This window comes from Bubalus bubalis, chromosome 4 (genome assembly GCF_019923935.1).
Source record: "Bubalus bubalis isolate 160015118507 breed Murrah chromosome 4, NDDB_SH_1, whole genome shotgun sequence".
NCBI lineage: Eukaryota > Metazoa > Chordata > Mammalia > Artiodactyla > Bovidae > Bubalus > Bubalus bubalis.
Window position 1 is genome coordinate 90,494,600 of NC_059160.1, and position 22,882 is coordinate 90,517,481.

Sequence of the window (22,882 nt, forward strand, 5' to 3'; positions counted from 1 at the left end):
GGCTGATGAACCATTATTAATTTCAAGCAAATAATCTACAGTTTGCTCTTGGGAAAAGAACTCTTGTGTAACAGATAAGTTCCTGTGACAAGCCAATTCTGAATCTCTGCACACTTCATTCCTATATAAATGAACAAATTCTTTGTCTCCATACTACTAAAAATGATGGTAGGGACAAAATGAGAGATGGAAGCAGTTAGGCAAAAACAGGAGGTTATTTTATGCATAAACATCCATTCTTTGGGGTTCTCCTCCTATGTGCCAGGGACAGAAGCATTCTTTCTCTTCATCACCCGTAATCGGAGCTCCCAGCTGGCAGCCTGGCACTGGTGCCTTTTTCTCGATGCCAGTGCAATAACAGTAGTCTGCAGGAAGCTGGCTCTGTAGTAGGCTTAATTTTATTCCTAAGAGAAACAGTCAGCTACTGATTTCATTTATGTCCCTGTAAGGGAACTCCCTGGCCATCGGAGCAGAGTATGGTGGGCTTTTCCAGGGCAGTCCCTAGAACTTAGAAAACCATTTCTCCCCAGTCTTGCTCTCAGGGCCACTGACCCTGATTCAGTGGTTGCACACAGACTCCCCTCTGGCCCAGTGCTTATCACAGTTTGCGGCCAGCAACAGCCCAGGGGGACGGAAACACCCACTCAGCAGTCGGCCAAGCCAGGAGGTCAGCACGTGAGCACACAGTGGTGTCTGCCTTCCAGGCCAAGGTGCACAGACAGCCGGAGCGTTGGGGGCCTTTGCCCTGCTCTCCACATCAGCCTAGAAACTGAAGCTCCCGCTTAAACGTTGCTGTGGGCAACATAGTGCCTCGAGCTACTCAGTGTGCCCCTTGCATTCTCTCTCCTCCCAAAAGCACACACCCCACTCAGTTACAGCATCTGAGACCACAAGGCCCTACAGAGGTCACAGCTGCCCCAGGTCCTGCCTCCCTCCCCTTTCTGGCTTCTGCACAAGAGCCACTAATCTGAAGGAGCCCCTGGCATGGTAGTAGCTGGGAAACCCAAGAGAGAAGTGAAGGAAGCTCAGTGCCTCTCAAGGGCAGTGAACACTTGGGCTGCCTTCCTTCTCCTGTCCTCCTCAAGCCCAGAGTCTGCAAAAGACTTGTGGACCACTTTGCGTCCAACTTTAACCCTTCCTGCCCTCCTTTCTCTCCAGTACTCTTGCCTGGAAAATCCATGGACAGAGGAGCCAGGTGGGCTGCAGTCCATGGGGTCGCTGGGAGTCAGACACGACTGAGCGACTTCACTTTCACTTTTCTCTTTCATGCATTGGAGAAGGAAATGGCAACCCACTCCAGTGTTCTTGCCTGGAGAATCCCAGGGACGGGGGAGCCTGATGGGCTGCCGTCTATGGGGTCGCACAGAGTTGGACACGACTGAAGTGACTTGGCAGCAGCAGCAGCCCTCCTTTCTGGAAGGCATTCAGGTGAGGAGAGGCCCACTGGTGGGTTCTGTTTCTCAGGCTAGCGGGGTCTTCGTATCCTTCGGCTGCCCTAAAGCAGGCCCTCCCCTCACCTTCTGTGGCCTTACCTTGCATAAAGGAGCTCACACCCCCACCTCACTCACGCCAGCGCTGCAGTGGAGCTGGAGTGGGACCAGTGACACATGACCCATCACTGCCAGAGGATAAATCTGCAGAGCAGTTTTGGGGGTCCTGGGAGATCACGTGGGGCAATTCCTATCTTGGAAAACCAAGCATGCCTGTGTCTGCTGCTATGACTGAATACAGCTTATTCCAGGGCTAGGGGACAGAAGGGAGTGCAGGGGACTGGTCACTTGTTCCTTATCTGGGCTTGCTCTTGGCAGACCTCAAGATGAGCCCATTGTGGGGAGGGAGGGGGGTGAGGACCTGGGCTGGAGCCAAGGGAAGAAGCCTGCCAGCACCGTCAGCTGGCAAACCGAAGAGGAAAAGCAGGCCTGGTCTGTGCCCCATTCCTGTTCCCCACCTGTCTCTCTCCCCTTTCCCCCCTTTCCCTGGCCCTGCCAGACTCTGTCTCCCTGGGTGCCTGCCTTCCCTCCCCTGGAGGGCGGGGCTTGGCTGCACCCACGTGTGTTGGAATTATATGCTCCCAGCCAGCAGGGGAGCTGGGGAGAGTGGCACCCAGCTGGCGGCTCAGGCAGAGAAGCAGCACCATGACCGGCAAGAAAGTCTGCATTGTAGGCTCTGGCAACTGGTAAGCAGCTCTGTCAAGGAGTGTGTTGGAGGGCAGGGTGGCTCCCTCAAGTCTTCGGAAGTCAGGGAGGGAGGCTTGGTGAGCAGGAAGTGCTCCGGCTCCCGCTGCTGTCTCTTGCGTACCCTACCAGAACAGAGGGCGCCCCGACCCCTCCTGGCCCTTGCCTCTCTGCAGTGGCACCTGTACCTGTCCCCCACAGGAAGGGAGCCTCCAGAGGGCTCCCTGCCTGAAAAGCTGCATGGGCGGCAGGGGGAGGGGTGGGGGGGTGGGGCAGTGTTGGGAGATCAGAGAGCTGGCCCCCTTCTCAAGCAGCAGTGTCAGGGAGACTGAGTCTCCTTTCTATTGCCTGCTCATTAGAGACACGGTGTCATAGGGGAAGGGGTGACAAGGGAGGTGGCAAGTAAATAATCCAGTGGATACTGTGATATCCTGAGGTGGAGCACTGTCCCCTCCCCTGCCACTGTTCCTGCCTCACTCCTCCACTTTCTGTGCTCCCTGCTCCCGCCAGGGGCTCAGCCATCGCCAAGATTGTGGGTGGCAATGCAGCCCAGCTGGCACACTTTGACCCACGAGTGACCATGTGGGTGTTTGAGGAAGACATCGGGGGCAGAAAGCTGACAGAGATCATCAACACTCAGCACGAGAATGTCAAATACCTGCCAGGGCACAAGCTGCCCCCCAATGTGGTGAGCCCCAACACCCCGTAGAAAGGGAGAGGGAAGCGGAGGGGGTGCTTCCTGCCAGGAGGGGGCCGTTTCATGCGCCACTGGACTTGAGAAGCATCTCAGGAGGGCTCCTCTGGGCACAGGGTACCCTCGTGCACAGCTCCCAGAGCACTCTGGGACTGAGGACAACCCGAGTGCATACCCCTGCATCTCCACTTTGCCCGGTGGGCTCCCAGGAGGAAAGGGAGGGGGAAAAGATGAGGAAGTTGGTCTCCATGACAACCAAAGGCAGGTTCTCTGGTTCCCAGACTTGGGGTTCGGGTAGTGCCTGCCTCGGGCTCTAATCCTGTTACTCATTCACTGGGTGATTAGCAGACATGGAGACTGCTCCTTGGACTTAAGGTCTTTGGTCAAATCCATGTGGCTTACTCCCCACCTAGAAAGGGCAAGCAGGGAAGAGAGCAGGAAGACTGGGGCTCTCCATTTCCAGTTGGGGGCCCTAAGGAGCAGGGTGATGAAATCTTACTTGTCCTCTTCCTCCTGCCAAGCCCAGCTCTCACTGTCCCACAGCCAAGGGTTAGGAGAGGGCTGGGAGGAGGTTTCCAGGAGTTCTCAAGAGTCCAGGACAGCTGAAGTATAGAAGAAATAATGGTGAGGGGGAGAGAATAGTGTCTTGCTCCTCCAGGTTCAACCCTTCCAGATTCAACCCCCAAACTACCCTTCCTTCTTCCCCACCAGCCTCACTCTGGCTCCTAGATCTCCTGAATGGGGCTCCACAGGGGCTAGAAGCAGTCTGGCAGGCCCACGAGCACTGGTCACCCCCACAGGTGGCTGTCCCTGATGTGGTCCAGGCTGCAGCGGATGCCGACATCCTGATCTTTGTGGTGCCCCATCAGTTCATCGGCAAGATCTGTGATCAGCTCAAGGGCCACCTGAAGGCCGACACCATTGGCGTGTCTCTTATTAAGGTGCCAGAGACACCTTCCTGTGGAAGGGGGTACAGCCACCTGCTGTGGGGCTCAGGGTTGGTGAAGTGAGGCAGAAAACTGCACAAGTAGGCCAGGGATTTTCTGAAGAGAGGAGAAGAGTTCGCTTTGGGGAGGCTGGGGAAGCAGATGCCGGGGGCCACTGGGAAGAGGAAGTTGGTTGGGGAGTAGATAAGGTGTCAGTCTGGAGGCAGGTGTCTTAGGGAATTTAGATGTACAAGGGATGCCTAGGGGATATGAGAAGCAGGCTGGTTTGAGGAGCTGAGAAGGGATGGAAGCTGGTTTGGAGTACTCGGGGGTGGGGTGTTCAGGGGTGTGGAGGGGTACATTACCTTGGAGAAGTAGGTTGCAGGAGGATTTTTGGATGCTTTCATTTTCACATGAAAATGCTACCTGCTCTCCTCACAGCAAGCTCTGGCTGCGCTGGACTAGGGGAGGACCTTTGGGGAGGGACACTGACGCACACCGAATTTGGAAGGGGCAGGATTTCTGGGTGGGAAGCCCTCAGTTGGGGTAAAAGGCACCTGTCCTGAGCTCCATCCTGTGCCCAGGGGGTAGACGAGGGCCCCAAGGGGCTGAAGCTCATCTCTGAAGTGATTGGGGAGCGCCTTGGCATCCCCATGAGCGTGCTGATGGGGGCCAACATTGCCAACGAGGTGGCTGATGAGAAGTTCTGTGAGACAACCATTGGTGAGACCCCCACCCACCTACATACATAGTGCAACTCTAGTTATATCCCCTCCCCAGGCTTTATTTCCCACCCACCTAGCCATCTTCTCCCCAGAAGGCAGGCGAAGGAAGAAGACCCCCAGCATTAGAGATGAGGGGGGTTGGACGCCCCTATGGAAAGAGTTGTAGGTCCTGCTTCAGGCAGGTGCGGGAAGAAGAGTCAAGAGCCCCTTCTTAAAGCCTTACCCCTTCCTCAATTTAGGTAGCAAGAACCAGGCTCACGGACAGCTTCTGAAAGAGTTGATGCAGACACCCAATTTCCGCATCACAGTGGTGCAGGAGGTGGACACAGTAGAGATCTGTGGGGCCTTAAAGGTGAGAGGGGCACAGAGGCAGCTATGGGGTGGGGAGAAGGTCCTGAAAGAAGGCCTAGCTTAGCTGTACAACGTTGCTGGGACTCCAGGTGCTCACTCCCCATCGTCACTGAGTACAGGACACATGGGAAGCACTGCAGAAGCAAAGCCAGGATCACTCAGGCCTGCAATCGCTTACCTTCAGACACTGGGCTCCCTTCTTCCTTTCCTCTGTAGCCCCTTGTGGGACACCCTATCCCTGGCTCAAAGGGCTGGTCTGGTGGGGAAGAGGAGATGCCCTGGTAGAGCACCCAGGGTAACGGGAGATGAGATGTCCAGGACACCCAGACAGACTGATGACCAGAACTCTGGCTCCCAGACAGAGCTACGGATGACTATCAGGGACATAAAACAGCCATGGATGGGTGGGCCAGGTAGACTGGTTTTCAGGGAAAGTCCTCAAGGATGGAGTATAGGGCAGGGCTGGGGAGCCAGGAAGCACAAGTCCAGGCTAAAAGAAGGGAGTGCAGCAAGGGGGGAAACCAAGAGTGGAAGGAGTTGAGGAGCCCACCCACCTTCCTTCATTATGAAGGAAGTGGGCATGTCATGGCTGATGGAAGAAGCACGAGGCAGGTGCTGAGGGTCCCAAGTGGGGCCTGCGGGAGGGATCCTTTCTCATCCATGACTCCACTCTTCAAAGAATATAGTGGCCGTGGGGGCTGGCTTCTGTGATGGCCTGGGCTTTGGCGACAACACCAAGGCGGCTGTGATCCGACTGGGACTCATGGAGATGATCGCCTTCGCCAAGCTCTTCTGCAGTGGCTCCGTGTCCTCTGCCACCTTCTTGGAGAGCTGCGGTGTTGCTGACCTCATCACTACCTGCTACGGAGGGCGGAACCGGAAGGTGGCCGAGGCCTTCGCCCGCACAGGAAAGGTGGGCCCTAGGGAGAATGGAGCAGGGAGGGTGGGCCCTGTAGGTGTTAAGGCAGAGGAACCTGGCTTGTGGCATCTCTTGAGCACAAACCTTAAGATTGTTGTGAACACTCCCATTTCTTTCCTCTTAAGACCCACCTCCTGCCAGAGCCCCAGTCTCTCCATCTCACGCTGACAACTCCCCTCTCCCATTTCCATCTGCCCGTCCTATTTTTTTCACAGTCCATTGAGCAGCTGGAGAAAGAGATGCTGAATGGACAGAAGCTGCAGGGGCCCCAGACAGCCCGGGAGCTGCACAGTATCCTCCAGCACAAAGGCATGGTGGACAAGTAAGTGTCGGGCCCAGCCCCACTCATGAGGGAACCATGGCCAGAAGTGCTCTCCCCGTTCATCATCTTCCTGAACCCTCCTCACTGCCCACTGTGAAGTGGGCAGAGAGGGAAAGGTTGTCTTATGTTTGCAGACAGAGCCAAGAGCCTGGAGAGGGTCTAGTGGGCGCACTGTCCCCAGCTAGTGCATTGTCTTTGAATTCTTTCCAGTCTAGTGCTCTTTATACCACATTGCTAGGACCCTTTACATGGCCTCCCGCTGTCCTCTGCTATGTGGGTGGACAGGAATAAGCTTCTGTGACTGTCCTGCCTCTCTGTCCATCACCCTCAGTCTAAGCCACTTCTTTGAGGCCATCCCTTCTGTCCCCAAATACTGTCCTGGGTGGTGAGGTGTGTGGAAAAGGACAGTCTTCTTTTCAGGGAGCACAGAGACAATGGGGGTGATGAACTGATCAGAGCAGAGCTCTGTTGATTTGAGAAAGAATCATAGAGCAAGAGAATTCGAAACAAGCTCAAAAGATCAGCTCATGACTGGTCAGGTAAAGCCTCCTGGTAAAAGGAGCAGCCTGGGAAGAAGGAAACTGGCATTTACTAAGCACCTTCACATAACTCATAATCACTTCTTCACTACTTTGTTATACTGACTCCCTTTTACAGCTGATGATAGTGAGGCTCAGAGAGGTTAAGTGGCTTGCCAAGTTGGAACAGAAAGTTGATGCCAGGAAACCATGCAGGCAAGTTCAATATGATAGGGAGACGGGCAATAAGAACCTGACCCTAAAACCCAGGGCTAGGAAATTCAAATTCTCAGCAGTTGGAAATTGAGAGCCAGGGTCTGCTTGAGCTTGAAGGCGGGAGAGCAGGGAGTAGAGGGTTAGGGGCTGGAGGATTGGGGGCTTGTCTGGAGGCCAAGCTGGCTCTGTCCTTCCCCATTCTAGGTTCCCTCTGTTCACAGCTGTGTACAAGATATGCTACGAGAACCAGCCAGTGGGGGAATTCATCCACTGCCTGCAGAATCATCCAGAACATGTGTGAGCAGGCCTGAGGCCCAGGCCAGGCAGCCTCTTTATCAATGCAGACAGGCAGAAGCTTGGGGTGCCTGGCCACCAGGAGCTCCGGGACTCCCCAAGGAGCAGCGTCTTTCCAGCTTTTTACTGAGTGACAGGAGGCTGAGGGCCCGGGTTCCTGCCTGGAGATCCTGAAGCAGCCCACAACCTCTCGGCCATCACATCTCACCAGAAATGGAGTTGCCTAGTCCCTCTCCAAATGGGGAGCTTTCTCCCTGTCCTGTGAGAGGGGCACAATCAGCCCCAGAGTGGCCTGCTTTGGGCCTGTGAGGGGAGGAGCGGAGGGAAAGGGAGGCAAGGCAAGGGCTGCTTCATGCTGCCTCACATAGACCAGAATTCTTGTCCCCATGCCTCAGCTACAAGAGGGATGAGGCAAGGGCTGCAGGGAGGGGTCTGGGCTTTTGAGCTGACATGGCGCCAGGGACCCCTTTGCTCTGACCTCTGCCAGGCCCCACAGGGCATCAATGGATCTCTCAGTGTTTGTTCACAAAATACAAAGATCTCAAACAACCGCCTTCTAGCTTCTCCTAGCAACATCTGTGTCCTCAGAAAGCTCTGGTCATCTCCCCTTTCCCCCTCCCCCAGGCTGCCCTGGCACCAGGGTTGCTGCCACGCTGGCATCTCTGGCCATGGGGCTTGTCATTCTCCCTCGGGACTTCCCGGTCCCTAGTTCTTTGCCAGCTCCTCCCTACCATGCGTGACCTTTCCAAGCCTCTCTCACCCTCCCCACCAGTACCCTCTTTGGGGAGCAGGAACTTAATCTGCTGACAGAGCTACACCTTTTCATAGCAAACTCAGATCACCCTGCTCCCTTTGACCTTTGTAACTGCTCTGCCTCCCTTCTTGGGAGCTCTAGTGGGGGGAGGTGTCAGCTGGGTCCCTCCTGCTGCTGTGTCCCCAAGACATCTTGGATCCTTACCTCCTCCTAAACCCTATACCCAATTCTCAGCTACCTCTAGAACAGCCAGGGCAGCTAACCAGCACCTGTACTTGGAGGCCAAAGGGCCAAAGAGTGGGTAAGGGAGGACGAGCAGGTCCCCATCTTGGTGGTCCTGACACTCCAAGGTCAGCTCTCCTTTGTCACCGGAAGGCCTTCTCATGCAGTATTGACTTCTCTAGCACCTCAGGAGCTGGGAAACTCATGGAGGAGGAAAAACAGTCAAACCACACTACCCCCTGGGGTGAGAGGAGGAAGGAGAGGTCTGTGCTTGGCAGTGGCCTTGCTCCAGGCTGGAATGGCATCAGGGGAATGTCACAGGTCAGCAGTTTGAGCCCCTGGCTATAAATAGAGCCCAAGGGCTCCTGTCACGTACAGCAGAGGGTCTCAGCTTCCTGTGTGGCAGTGCCTGGCACACTGTGGCTCTGGCCAGCATTAAGTTAATCTTCCCTTACTCCTGGACAAACCAGGCAGGGGCTTGAGAAGAGGAGTCACCCTCACCAGTGAAGGGCAGAGCTTCCTGGGTCAGGCAGTGAGGCTGGGCCCAGGTCGGGTGCTGACTGGATCCAGAAACCGCCTCTCTAGGAGGTCAAAGTCAGGGCAAAATAACAGCTCCTTCCCTAGGCTACAGCTGCGACCCTCTTGGAGAGTCAGAAACCTTTGCTTATTTTTGTTCACCATTAACTGAATCTGAGGCTTCTGAATCAGGCCTACTTGCCTATCCAAAAACCGATTTGGTTTTTCCAGAAACAAGTTGGGGAAGGACACTTAGCTGCACATGGCGGTGCATGTGCAGTGGTGCATCACTACATGCGTATGTTTGCACTCATGCCACGGGAAAAAGGAAGAAAGAAATCTTTCCTCGATTGTCCTAGCCACTCCCGGCCCCTTGCTGGGGTGCCCACGCAGTCCCGCTTTCCCCAAGTGGCATCCCCCCCCAATCCTTTCCGGGCGCTTTGGGGCTATATCACGCCGCCTGCAAGCGGGGAGGTCACATATGGGACAGAAACATTACGGAAATGCGACCCTTGCGCCCACTCCGTGCCCATGGCTATACCTGCTGCAGTCCTGGGCGGCCCAGACCTCGCGGTGCGGGTCGGATTCCTACCTGAGCTGGGTTTACGGGCGGGCGGCGGGGAAGAGGGCAGCTCCAATCTGTAGGGGGCGCACAGTCCCCTTCAGAGGGCTGACTCCGAGACAACCTACCTAGCTACCGGAGACGTCACTGTGCCACAGGCTGAGGATTGGCTGGTTTCCTCAGCGTTGGAGAGAAAGATCGCCTTTTCTCTGGTGACTGAGTATCCTAAAAGTTCTGGTTCCAGAACTTGGGTCGCCAAAGACCTTTTCTCAGTGAAGAATGACTACAACCCCCAGAAATCAACGGGCCTCTCCGAGAGGAAGACTCGTCTGAGGTTGCGTACTAAAGGCGCCTGACCCGGAAGTCGGAAGTTCAAAGGCGGCAACCAATCAGAGCTGCCACCGGCGCGGGCTCCCGCCTTCATGGGCGGGTTTATGCTGCGTACGAGGCGCAGGGCTCTATCCTCGTCGGGAGCCAAATTCTAGAGGGTAAGCGGGGCGAGGGGGCGGGAGGAAGGGTGGTGTTCGGCACCAATAGCGCCTCAGCATTCAGTGTTGTTCCTGGGCCACTATTCTTACTCGTCTGGTCCCGGGTGCCGCTTCCGGCTATGCTCTGAGGTCGCGCAGGCTGGAGGCCTCGGTCGGACGGCAGGGAGCGGCAGCATCCAGGTACGCCCCGAATCAGGCCGGAGCCCGGGCCTCCGGTACGCTGAGGCGCGCCCGCTGGGGCCGGCCTTTGCTTACCGCATCCTCGCATGCCCAGTCTTCGGTGTCCTTGAGGTTTACCGCGTATCGTGCGCTGCTTCCAGCCCAGCATCCTCCTCGCGGCCGTAGATTTCTGTCAGGCCTTGACTCCACCGCGCGTTTTGTTCTCCACGCTCTGACTCTTAGTAACTCTGACCCTTTCTCGTCTTCTAGTCCGCTGTGCCCTGAAATGCAGCTTTCCCGGGCACCCGTTCCTGTTTATCGATTAACTGGCTCCACTCCTTTGCTGCTTTCAATTCCTGGGATATCTCTCCCTCCCTCTTCACTGACGTAAATCCTCCCAATCCTTCTCTAACGACTGCTGCCCGCCCGTCTCCACCTTTCTGCTAACTTTTCTTGAGCCCTCGCTTTGTCTCTGAAGTCTCAAAATGCCTCTTTTTTTCTGGTCACTGCTGTCTTCTACTTTGTCTAACAGAATTTGGGATGCACAGCTTATCCGCATCAAACCATAAACTCCTTTGGGACAGAAGCCACCTTCTCTGCAGCCTTCATACGTAGCCCGAGTGAAAGGTAGATAAGTGAGTAGTAAATCTAAGCTGAGGTGAATGGACCCATTTGAGGAAATGAGTTTTCCAGAGGAGAGAGATCTGAGCTTTGAGGTTCTCCCGTGTTCAGGGGGCAGAAAAAAGAGCCACAATTTGAAAACGTTTTTATAGATTACACCCTTGTGTCATTTTTCATTATGGTTCTTGTTTTCTTTTTGTTGTTGTTATTCTGAAACCAGTCTAACCCCGTAACAGACCCTTGAGCTTTATTGAGAAACCTGATGCCCCATAGATGAGAAGGTTCTGCTAACCTCAAAAATTTTCATTTTCAAGGTTAATCCTTCTACTTGGACTTCTAATTTCCTCTTTTTCTGGGCCATCCTAGATCTTATTCCATCCCACCCACCTCACTCAGTTTAGCCACCAGTTTCTTCTTTTCTTCTCTGGGAGTTGGTGATGGACAGGGAAGGCTGGCATGCAGCAGTCTGTGGGGTCGCAAAGAGTAGGATCCGACTGAGTGACTGAATTGAACTTCTTCTCTGAAAACATTAAAATCTCCTTATCAGTAAGCAAAACAAAACTAGAATTTACTTGACCTTGTGTTACTCTTATCATTGCCATTCCCTTAACCAGCAAATCACAATATCGGTTCTTATCTTTGGGGTGAAAGGGGGTTATGATCCTTCTAATCATCTGTTTCTATCCTAGAAAAATGCATAGAAATATTGGGGTTCATGGGCCTTTTTCCTTCTGGCCCAGTATACCCGAAAGATAAAGCATACCTGTGTTAGTGGCAGTAACTTGTTAGAGCAGTGATTTTCAACCATTGTCATGGTTAAATGAAAGAGCATTCCACATGTTTCTGGAATTTCCTACCTGTTTTCCTTCCCTAATTGTTTTCTTTCTTCAAACTGGTGTTCCCTTGACTTCACTCTCTTTGGTTTTATCCTCTAATTTGGTATCACTTATTATTTCCATATGTATCTATAGCCTAGCCTCTTTCCCAGGATTTGTTCCATATTTGCATATCCACGTGCCTGACAGACATCATCATGTGAATTTTGCGTTAAGCATCTTAACTTGAACATGTCCAATTCATGATCTTGGCTGACGCTTCCTGCCTCCACCACCATCCCCATACACACATATAGACACACCTGTTTCTTCTCTTTTCTATTAAACGGTATCCCACTCCATAAAGTTTCCTCAGTTGTTGACTTGCAGACACATCAACTTTGCCCTAGCCCATCCAGTTAATAAGCCTTGTTCTACTTCCAGAATAATTTCTTCATCTGTGTTCTCCTTTACTACTGCCCTGCTTTAGCTCAGGGTCTGAAGAGTTTTTGTTAATTTGAAAATAGAAATCTCAAGTTGGATTAGACAGAAGAGATTCTAGAAATTTTTCATCAGTAGATCTTCTATCACTCTTCTAGGCAAGATCTACCATCCTGTTTCCAGCCTTCTTCCTCCAGCTCTGAGAAGAGGTGGTCCTATAAGTGGTTAGCATCTGGCCAGGGTAATGGGGGATAGGATAAGAAAGAATAAGTTAGGCGGAGTTTGAAGGCTGCCAAGTCTCTTTGCTGGGAGCTTATTACTTTAGTGTCCTGCTGTGTGTGTGTGTGTGTGTGTTTCTGTCTCACAGCTTAGAGGCCTTTCAAACTTCAAATAACCTGAAAACATCCCTTTCTTATCTTGCCCCTGTGCCATTTGGTTTTCTTCCTCTGACATTATTTAATGTTACTTTCAATAGCCACTTGGAATTATGATTCAAGGAAGCTGTGCCTCAGCTCAGCATTGGGATCCACCCTCAAGGACTGGCTCAAAGGCAGTATTCAACTCATGGGACTTACTTTGAAAAGTAATTAGACATCTTACCCTACTCGAGATCCCCTCAACCAGCTAATTCTGAACTTCTCTTCTTTCAAATTCTTTAAGAAACCTATTCTCACTAACTGCAGTCAGAGTTTTAATTCTCTCAGCAGAGTCCCAGATTGAGGAACATTTTGTTCAAGATGAGAGATTCTTTCTCTTGTTCCCTAGCTCAGACTATCCAGGGAACACTTAAATTAGAAGTAATTTATCTCAAGCAAATGTGAGTTAACATTTGCTGGGGCCTCAGTAAGTTTGTTTTTAGCCCTTGGGTTAGGTTCTTGGTTTTATGTTTGAAACTTAGAATTAATGCTGTAGAAGGTTATGTCTAATTGAAACAATATAAACATACTATTGGCACTATTTCAAGGATACTATGGCTTTAACAGATGCTTGAAGACCAACCTGGGAATCTGAGCCATAAATAAGATGATTTTATGGGAAAACAAATTGGATATTGCCCAGAAGGCTCCTATGACAGAATAATATACTGCTAATATTTAATCTCTGGCTATTTCCATTAATTCCTTACTGGCCAGAAAAACTGATGTGTGCCTAAAGTAATACACCAATTAAGAACATTTCTAGGTGGTCTATACCAATCACTTCATTCCATTAACATGGAGGGTCAAGTGTTAGCTGTGATGTCATTCATATACACCTGGTTTGAGCTATGTTTCTGTACCTTGTATGCAGACTTTGTTTGCCCTTTTGAATCTTAAGAGTTCCCAACAATATCTTCCAGTATGTGCTGTGCTTAGTTGCTCAGTCGTGTCCTACTCTTTTTGACCCCATGGACTGTAACCCGTCAGGCTCCTCTGCCCATGGGGATTCCTAGGCAAGGATATTGGAATGGATTGTCATGCCCTCCTCCATGGGATCTTCCCAACCCAGGGATTGAACCCAGGTCTCCCACATTGCAGGCAGATTCTTTACCAGCTGAGCCACCAGGGAAGCCCAAGAATACTGGAGTAAGTAGCCTATCCCTTCCCCAGGGGAATCTTCCCAACCCAGGAATTGAACTGGGGTCTCCTGCATTGCAGGTGGATTCTTTACCAGCTGAGCTACCAAACTCTGCCATGTGAGTAGCAGCTATTCAGAATAGAGTGCAGCCAGATAAGCAGGGGAGGGGGCTGGGCAGATGAGGCCTTATCCTTGGGTCTAAATCCAGTCTGTCTTTTTAGGGGACAACATGCCAACTGCCAAGCAACTAGCTGACATTGGCTACAAGACCTTCTCCACCTCCATGATGCTCCTCACTGTGTACGGGGGTTACCTCTGCAGTGTCCGAGCCTACCACTATTTCCAGCGGCGCAGCTCCCGGCGCCAGGCTGCAGAAGAACAGAAGACCTCAGGAGCCCTATAGAATTGGGGGGCTTTTTTCCTTGAGCAGAGAGGCCTGAGGCATGCTGTGGAAAGACTGCACCTGCAATCATTTCTGAGTCAAGAGGACCAGGGCCTTACTGGCTTTCAAACTCTGTGGAAAATACCCATGTTTTCTCTGGAACAGCCAGTTTGGAGAGGCTATCGAATCAAAATAGGATGGGAGGGTGAGGCACACCTATAGACATTAAATACTTTGCCATATCTGTGTCTTGGTGCTTTTGTTTACTTGAATAGGGCGTGGACCACAGAGGTGGGACCTTGACTATCCATTTTCTAGTCACAGAGTTCCATATCTTGGGCTCTGCCTATTAAGTAGTTCTAGGAATAGTAATATCAACTCATGATCTCAATGAAAAGACTGCCCCAGCACCTGTATAAATCCCCTGAGAAGACTCTGTAAAGACCAAAGCTCTTTTTCAGTCAGGGGCCATTTCTGGACCAGTTATTATGTCCAAGTAATGGGGTTCTGTGGTCAGCATGGCCACACGTGTCAAAGGAGGCAGAGGCTCTTGTTTAGTAGCTGTATCAAAATTGCATGAAGTAGAAGAGGGATAGTTCTTAAAAATGTGAAGGACTTCTGGGCAGCCTATAGTAATGCAGTCTATCTCCTTAGGGACAGTGGGTATAAGCATCAGGTTTGATTTCTCTTCTTACAAAGAGGATATGAAAGAACAGCATTTGAGGTAAAACCCAACTATGAAGAGAGACTTACTATTTCATTTTGAGCTTTGAGACTTGCTTGTTCATGTCATTCTCGGTAATTGCCCAAATAATCCCCATTATTTGACACCTGTCCTCTCTTTGCTCTCGTGTACACACTGCTCTGACTTTTGTCTCTCTATTCCTAAACCTATCACCTGAAACTCCTTTTCCAGGATTTAGAAACGCAGCTTTCCTATATCCTCAACCCTTTTCCTCTCATCCTTTCTGGACATGCTAATGAAGGACTTCACTGCCTTCTCACTTGCCTGTATAGTAGGATCATGGTTCTCTCAGCTCCCCAATGCCACTTCCAATAAAAATAGTCCTTTCTGAGGAGCTTTCTTACATTCTCATTTTCACTGTTTTAAAACTTGAAGACTTTAACTCTGTGGATTCCTTCTCTTTTCTTCCCATCTGTTCCTTTTTGGCTGAATTGGCTTCCCTGTCCAGCCTGTGCCCAGAGCCAATCCTCTTAATAGCGCCCCTGCCTCCAGCCTTACCCTTAGCCCCAGACCTTGTTCCCTTAGTTATCTAATTCACCCTCTTCCTCCTCCTCAGTAGATATGCGTGCTTAAGTGGTAGTTTCTAATTTAAAAGACTGGTTTGAAGTTGAATGAGAGATTTCATATTAAGTTTAATACTCGGGTACATGACAATAAGTGTCACCTATTCAAACCTGCTGCTGCCCTCCACACCTGCATTTTCCAGGCTGACCTTTTCAGCTTCAGATAACAACCAGCTGCTTGCTATATCCACTCGAATCTATAGTCCTCTCTTACATGACATGTCTACAACTAAGCATTTCTTCGTATCGCCAGGACCTACTCGTGTTTTTTTCCCCCTTATTTTCAACTATCATCTACGACAGAAATATAGGGGTTTTATTACATTATTCCCTGTATCCTACTGCCAACCAAGTAATTGTCTTACTAATTTTTACCATTTAAACATCCATTTGGTCAGTTCTACCACTGTCATTTCTTGCTTACACTTTTGCAGAAGACTTTTAGTTCAGAATTCCAATCTTGACCTCATCGGATTTGCTGCACTGTTATCTGATAATTAGATCTATATTGGCAACAAAGGGAGATCATGGCATTCTGCTTCAGATCCTCTTTGAAGCTCAACCATAGACATCAGGTTAAGAATCGCTGACTCAGGTACTTCCCTGGTGGTCCAGTGGCTAAGACGCCACGCTCCCAATGCAGAGGGCCCAGGTTCGATCCCTGGTCAGGGAACTAGATCCCTTATGCTACAACTAAAGATCCACATACTGCAACAGAGATTGAAGATCTTGCATGCCACAACTGAGACCCATCACAGCCAAGTGAGTTAAAGAAGCCCTCACCTATATGGTCAAGTCCAAACTCCTTAGTATGGTGCATCCTCAGGTCCTTCAGATTTGACCCACCTTTATGTTCCTACCTCACCCTTTAGGTTCTCGTAACATCAAACCCCTTGTGTGGTTGCACGTTGTTTCTTGTCTCCATGCTTGTTCGTGCTTTCTCTTTAAATGGAACCTCCTCTCCATCTTACGGTATCCTTTTTCCAAAAAGGTTTCTCTGATCTATAGAAGACACCACCTTTTCTCTTAAAAAAAAATCTTTAAAAGCACAGATATATAAGACAATTTTGAAAAGAAAGAAGATGGGTTGGGGCTACCAGATACCAAGACACCATAAAAAGCTAATAGTAATTAAGTGTTGTGGTATTAGTACCGGAGCAGACAAATAGACCAATGGCATAGAAAAATAAACTCAGACACAGATCTATCTATACACACACACACACACACACACACACACACACACACACATATGAGAAATTGAATATGAGAAGATACATCACAAACCCATGAGGAAACCCATAGTCTCTGTTGTTATGGATACATAAGTGGTTGTAAAAGTATAAAAAATGGATTGTAAGGACAACAGTAGTCATTATATTGGGGGTGAGGTAATGTGGAACAGGGTAGAGGCTGAAGGAGGCCTTAGATGGAAACTGTTTCCTCTATTCACAAAACTTTCAACACCAGATACGTTTTTCCCACACCAATCAATGTTCCAACTCACCAGACTGTCCTTAGTTCAATTCTGCCACTAAGTTACCTGGAGTTAACACAGACACCACAGGTTAAGGGCCTCAATCCCAGAAGACTACCCCCAACTTGAGATATCATTCACAAGTAGTGGGTCTCCAGATTACCCACTTTTGCCTGACAGCTATAGATACATTCCCATGACTCCTGCTCAGGCTTAACAGTTTGCTGCTGCTGCTAAATCGCTTCAGTCGTGTCTGACTCTGTGCGACCCCATAGACGGCAGCCCACCAGGCTCCCCCGTCCCTGGGATTCTCCAGGCAAGAACACTGGAGTGGGTTGCCATTTCCTTCTCCAAGGCATGAAAGTGAAAAGTGAAAGTGAAGTTGCTCAGTCGTGCCCGACTCTTGGTGACCCCATGGACTGCAGCCCACCAGGCTCCTCCATCCATGGGATTTTCCAGGCAAGAGTACTGGAGTGGGGTGCCATTGCCTTCTCCGGACAGTTTGCTATGATGGCTTATATAACTGAACTCAGAGAAACTATTATTACCAGTTTATTATAAAAGATACCAGTCAGGAACAGCTAAATGGGAGAGATGCCTAGGGCACAACACCCTATCAGCACCTCAGTATGTTAAATCCAGGAGCTCTCTGAATCCCACTGTTAAAAGAGTTTTAATGGAGGTTCCATTATATGGGCATGATTGAATCATTAGTCATCTGATGATTAACTCAGTCCCTAGCAGCTTTCCCCTCCCAGGAGATCAAAAGAGTAGGGCTGAAAGTTCGAGCCTTCTAATCTGTCTTGTCTGTTTCCTCTGTCAACCAGCTTCCATCCTGAAATGATTTAGGGGCTCACCACGAGTACTCATTAGCAAATAAAGACACATCACTCTGCAGATTCCCAAAGGTCTTAGAGGCTCTGTGCCAAGAACCTGGGACTAAGACCAAATATATATTATATCACATCACAGGTCTATTAATTTTTTCTTTTACAAATAAGATTTGAAGTAAGACAAAATGTTAGCGGTATTAATTCTGGGAATTGGAAATACGAGAGCATGTAACATTACGCTTTTCTCTTTTTATTCCAGTTTCTCAAAGAGTTGAGGGGAGAAAAATACTTTTGATAGCTTCCTATTATTTACTGCAGAGGTTCTCAGCAGAAGTGGCACTCCCCACCTCAAACACACACACACAACAAAGGTGAAAGTGTTTGATTGTCGCAATGACTGGGAAAAGGTGAAAGTGATTGTCGCAATGACTGGGAAAAGGTGAAAGTGTTTGTCGCAATGACTGGGAAAAGGTGAAAGTGTTTGATTGTCGCAATGACTGGGAAAAGGTGAAAGTGTTTGATTGTCGCAATGACTGGGAAGCATCTCTGGCATTTGGTAGGTGGAGGCCAAGGTTACTAGACTTCTTACAGTGCCTGGGATAGTCTTGCACAACAAACTGTCCCAAGTCCTACACAGCTATCAAATGTCCTCATAAATATTTAAGTGAAAAAACAATTTATAATTAGCTGAGAATATAACCTCCCACAAAGTATTTTTGGTACAGTTTTTGGTATACTCTGAATTCTCTAGGTATGCAACAAATGTAGAAATGAAAGAGAGATTGTACAGTATTTGCTTTATTTAGAACTTTTGTTCACCATTTGAAAAAACCATTTCACTGATGGTAGAGCCTGTTCCTGGCATTTGGCTCTCTGACAAAACATGATAGTATCAGTCTCCATTTGTAGCCCTTATATTCACGGTGAATGTACAAAAGTGCAAGCATCTGAGTGCTAGTATAACTATACCCAATATTTATGTATGGAAATAACTTTATTATAAATTCTTTTCAAAAAGTATCCTTTATATTACTATAGGATATGCTGATTTTTAAAAATTCCATGTGCTAAGTTAAATGTTAATTGCATTTAAGGATAGTAAAATGAGTGTTACAAATATTTGTTATACAAAGTAGATGGTTTAGAAATAATCCATTCATATTTGGTTGATATTTGCTATGGTACTGGGTGATGGTTCAATTCATTTCAACTTGGCTAGGCTGGCGTGCCTAGTTGTTTTGTGAAACATCAATCTGGATGTTGTCATGAAGGTATTTTTTAGATGTAATTAACATATCAGCCAACTTGGAGTAAAGCACATTGTCCTCCATAATCTGGATGGGCCTCACCCAATCAGCTGAGGCCCTAAGAGCAAGGACAGAGTTCCTAAAGAAGGAATTCTGCATCAAGTCTATAGGATATAAACCCTACCTGAATTTCCAGCCTGTGGATCTTACCTCACTCAATCAGCTCAGGCTCTAGAAGCAAAGACAGAGTTCTTAAAGAAGGAATTCTGCATCAAGTCTGTAGGATATAAACCCCACTTGAGTTTCCAGCCTGTGGATCTTAGACTGTAACATCAACTTTCACCTGTATTTTCAACCTGCTGGCCTGCTCTACAGATCTCAAGACTTACCAGTCCCTACAATTGTATTAGCAATTCCTTGAAATAAATCTTACTCTCACTCTTATTCTCTCTAATGTATTAGTTTTGTTTCTCTGGAGAATTCTAATAGAGTACCAATATATAGTATGCCAATATTTATCTGTCCAGTCTTATTTCCTGCCTATGTTCAGTCCTCTCCTACCTCATTTTCACTTGGAGTACCTACTGTCTTTTCAAATACAGCTTGTCAAAACCTAAATTCAAGCAATTGTTTGGTATTTACTACCCTGCGCCCGAGGTCAGGGGCAGTGGCCGAGAGGAGCTTCCCTGCGCCTGAGGTCAGGGGCGGTGGCCAAGAGGAGCTACCCCGAGCCTGAGGTCAGGGGCGGTGGCTGAGAGGAGCAACCCCACGTCCAAGGTAAGAAGCAGCGGTTGCGCTTTGCTGGAGCAGCCTTGAAGAGATACCTCACGTCCAAGGTAGGAGAAACCCAAGTAAGATGGTAGGTATTGCGAGAGGGCATCAGAGGGCAGACACAGTGAAACCATAATCACAGAAAACTAGTAAATCTGATCACACGGACCACAGCCTTGTCTAACTCAATGAAACTAAGCCATGCCATGTGGGGCCACCAAAGACAGGCAGGTCATGGTGGAGAGGTCTGACAGAATGTGGTCCACTGGAGAAGGGAATGGCAAACCACTTCCGTATTCTTGCCTTGAGAACCCCATGAACTTGCAGCCATGAAATTAAAAGATGCTTACTCCTTGGAAGGAAAGTTATGACCAAACTAGATAGCATATTAAAAAGCAGAGACATTACTTTGCCAACAAAGGTCCATCTAGTCAAAGCTATGGTTTTTCCAGTGATCATGTATGGATGTGAGAGTTGGACTGTGAAGAAAGCTGAGTGCCAAAGAATTGATGCTTTTGAACTGTGGTGTTGGAGAAGACTCTTGAGAGTCCCTTGGACTGCAAGGAGATCCAACCAGTCCATTCTGAAGGAGATAAGCCCTGGGATTTCTTTGGAAGGACTGATGCGAAAGCTGAAACTCCAATACTTTGGCCACCTCATGTGAAGAGTTGACTCATTGGAAAAGACTCTGATGCTGATAGGGATTGGGGGCAGGAGGAGAAGGGGACGACAGAGGATGAGATGGCTGGATGGCATTACTGGGTGGATGGCATTACCGACTCAATGGACATGAGTTTGAGTGAACGCCGGGAGCTGGTGATAGACAGGGAGGCCTGGTGTGCTGCAATTCATGGGGTCGCAAAGAGTTGGACACAACTGAGCAACTGAACTGAACTGAGCATGAACTGTATGTATTTAATGAAAAAGAATAAAAAAAATAGACTTATGTGCTGTCAAATTAAGATGAAGGAATATAATTAAGTTCATTGGTTATTACACTAAGTATCAATGGACTGGATTCTCTCATTAAAAGGCAAAATGTAATAGATTTGGGCTAAAAAGGCAAATCCAAAATATATATAGTTTCCAATACACATACTCACTAAACAGAGAAGTTGAAAATAGATGGGTAAGACGTATCAGACAAATGCAAACCAATGTAAAGCAATAGTGGTAATATTAAGAAAAGTAAAAAAAACACTAAATGGAATAAATAGATCATTTGGTAATACAAAAAGACATAAATTATGGAGAAGGGTGGTTATCATAAATTTGTCTGCAACTAAGAAACTAAAGGAAAAATTCTTAGGAATACAGGGAGAACAGGATAAAAATACAATTATAATGAGAGTCTGTATTATACTTTGTTCAGGACTGAACACCACCAGAGGAATAAAAACAGAAGAAATGAATAATACAAACAACAAGCCTGATACACAAGTATGTGTATATATAATAAATACAGAATAGATAATTTTCTGTATCTATAGAATACTTATAAACACTGATTATTTAACTACTCAAAAAATTTTAAAACAAATTTAAAAGAAATTTTACAGATAGTATTCTCTGATCACATCCAATAAAATTATAAATAAATGATAACCTCAACTACTTGGAAATGAAATATTCCTGGGAAACCTTCAAATCAAAGGGAAAAAACAAAACTGAAGATTTTTACCTTCTTTAAAAGCAATAAAACAATATTTCATACAAAACTTCAGGATACAGCCCAAGGTCATGTCAGGAAACATGCCCTTAAATGCCTGTGCAAGGAAAAAAAAAGGTAATGGGCTTTAAAAATAGAGACGAAAACCACTGGCTACTGGGTCAAGGTCGAATTCCCTGTCATGATATTTAAGACCTCTTTTTACACTCCCAAGCCACCAGCCCTTTCACAGCACTTCTAATATTTAAATAATACAAGGAAATCTTTTGTTAATGAATGGCAATACAAGTTTGTATACTCGTTTCCTATAAAAAAAATTTTAAGTGTCTATATCTTCTTACCTAGTTATTTCTGTGCTAGGACTCTAGCCACACAACTGTACGATATATTCATTCAAAGGTATTATCTGCAGTATTATGTTAATAGTAAAGAAAAACTTAAATAAGTTCAGGAATTAGTTAACAGATAATGGTATACTCATAAAATGGAATGTTATCAGTCAAAACCAGCAGAATATGTATGGTATGATCTCTCATTTTTGTTTTAAAAGAAACACATTTGTATACATTTGGTTATCTGATAAGTGGTCCCAGAAGACTATATACCAAACTGTTAATAATGATTAGGGTGAATGGAGAGGTCAGGTACTTAATTAGTTGCATTTTTTACAATGAGCATATCTGATTTTTAAAGTAAAAATATTTTTTGAGTTATATGAAAGCTGAGGGAACTTAGAAATAACACTTATATACTTATTTCTCAGTTTTAACTGACTTGAACATATTGCCAGACTTGCTTCAACAGGTTTTTTGTTTTGAAAAAAGTGTTCATTTGTATCATATCTACTAGTTTTTAAGTTTCTTAAGGTATATGAATATATCCTCAATGTAACATATTTTCAAATATAGACAAATAATTGTCCCTCCGCCCCCTACCCAACACCCTTCCTATTTCCCTACTCAGAAATTACCTGTGTTAACAGTTTGGTATGTTCCTATTACCATTTTCAATGTGTTTACATGTACATAAAGAAATATATGTTGATTGAATTATCTTTTATCTGGTCTCTTCAACTATTCAGAGGCCAAAGCCTCAGGAGAGAAGGACTAATGGGCAGACCTTGGGACCCCACAGCTCTCCCCACTCTGTGTTAGGATCAGCTTTGGTAGCAGAGCCACAGCTTGTCCTGGGAACCCTACTCTAGGGAGAGAACAGCCATACTACTAGGAGCCACAAGGAATACATCCACCTGTGCGAGCCACAATTCCTTATAATAAATTATTACTAGCAAAGAAAGTCATGTTATTGCTAGAAAGTTTCATATTGTTTCCTAAACATCTTTCACAGAAGCCAGTTGAGTGAAGGTTGATTCCTAATCTACTATAGGCCTAGGGCTTATGGCTAAACTCTTCCTGATGAGGCCTGCCTTACAAGAGACCTTACTGAGCTAAAAGGAAAAACAGAATTGTATGCCGATGGCTGGGGTGAAGGTGGTACAGATAACCTTACTATGTATAGGCCTAAGCCAATTCATAGGCCCCCTTTAAAAAAAGCCATTTCCTTTACCTCTTTAAGGTCAGCTCCTAAGTCCTAGGAATACCCTTCTACAAGAGGAGTTTTAGAAAACTCCTCTTGCTACTTAAAACTTTGTGCCTCCCATGATCTACCAGCTAAAATTTAACTCTAGCCTGATAGTCAAGGTTCTTCACAATCTGGTCCTAAGCCACCTTCTTATTCTCATCTCTTGCTACTTTGGTCCAACTCCAACATATTATAGAGTTCCCTGAAAATGCCACATACTTGTTTTTACATTGGAAAAACTTTTTAAAATTATGAATTATTCCAAACTTATTGAAGACCACCAAAAATAAAATTTCATATGAAATGCATACTCTCCCTCCATAAAGATAAGCAGTATCCA

At 47.4% G+C, this 22,882-nt stretch overlaps 2 protein-coding genes and 1 non-coding gene across 14 annotated transcripts; all 3 read left to right on the forward strand.

Moving 5' to 3' along the window:
* The first annotated feature begins 1,303 nt into the window (after window positions 1-1,303).
* GPD1 (glycerol-3-phosphate dehydrogenase 1) lies at window positions 1,304-7,689 on the forward strand. Of its 2 annotated transcripts, XM_006075779.3 has the most exons (9): window positions 1,304-1,428; window positions 1,990-2,176; window positions 2,685-2,862; window positions 3,669-3,809; window positions 4,379-4,517; window positions 4,759-4,871; window positions 5,550-5,783; window positions 6,005-6,111; window positions 7,050-7,689. In XM_006075779.3, the coding sequence occupies exons 2-9, from the start codon at window positions 2,136-2,138 to the stop codon at window positions 7,144-7,146; spliced, it is 1,050 nt and encodes a 349-aa protein (XP_006075841.1). In that variant the 5' UTR covers window positions 1,304-1,428; window positions 1,990-2,135; the 3' UTR covers window positions 7,147-7,689. The 2 variants fall into 2 exon arrangements, with proteins under 2 accessions (XP_006075841.1, XP_025139903.1); XM_025284118.2 differs by having other exon boundaries at window positions 1,323-2,176.
* A 153-nt stretch (window positions 7,690-7,842) lies between these two features.
* On the forward strand, window positions 7,843-13,898 carry LOC102394446 (cytochrome c oxidase assembly protein COX14). 11 transcript variants are annotated; one of them, XM_025284124.2, is made up of 4 exons: window positions 9,708-9,861; window positions 10,373-10,467; window positions 13,355-13,392; window positions 13,483-13,898. In XM_025284124.2, the coding sequence occupies exon 4, from the start codon at window positions 13,504-13,506 to the stop codon at window positions 13,675-13,677; it is 174 nt and encodes a 57-aa protein (XP_025139909.1). In that variant the 5' UTR covers window positions 9,708-9,861; window positions 10,373-10,467; window positions 13,355-13,392; window positions 13,483-13,503; the 3' UTR covers window positions 13,678-13,898. The 11 variants fall into 11 exon arrangements, with proteins under 11 accessions (XP_006075840.1, XP_006075837.1, XP_025139909.1 ...); XM_025284122.2 differs by having other exon boundaries at window positions 13,496-13,898; XM_044941735.1 differs by lacking the exon at window positions 13,355-13,392 and having other exon boundaries at window positions 10,373-10,475; window positions 13,496-13,898.
* Window positions 13,899-15,564: 1,666 nt separating this feature from the next.
* Window positions 15,565-15,637, forward strand: TRNAW-CCA. Its single transcript has one exon. It is a non-coding gene; the product is annotated as a tRNA-Trp (tRNA).
* The last annotated feature ends 7,245 nt before the right edge of the window (window positions 15,638-22,882 follow it).

What these genes read in the sequence shown, in the direction of transcription:
- GPD1 (XM_006075779.3), top strand. Translation starts at nt 2,136, where the DNA reads ATGACCGGCAAGAAAGTCTGCATTGTAGGCTCTGGCAACTG. An exon ending in ATTGTAGGCTCTGGCAACTG is followed by an intron (nt 2,177 to 2,684) that starts GTAAGCAGCTCT and finishes TGCTCCCGCCAG; the next exon opens with GGGCTCAGCCATCGCCAAGA. An exon ending in AGATCTGTGGGGCCTTAAAG is followed by an intron (nt 4,872 to 5,549) that starts GTGAGAGGGGCA and finishes CACTCTTCAAAG; the next exon opens with AATATAGTGGCCGTGGGGGC.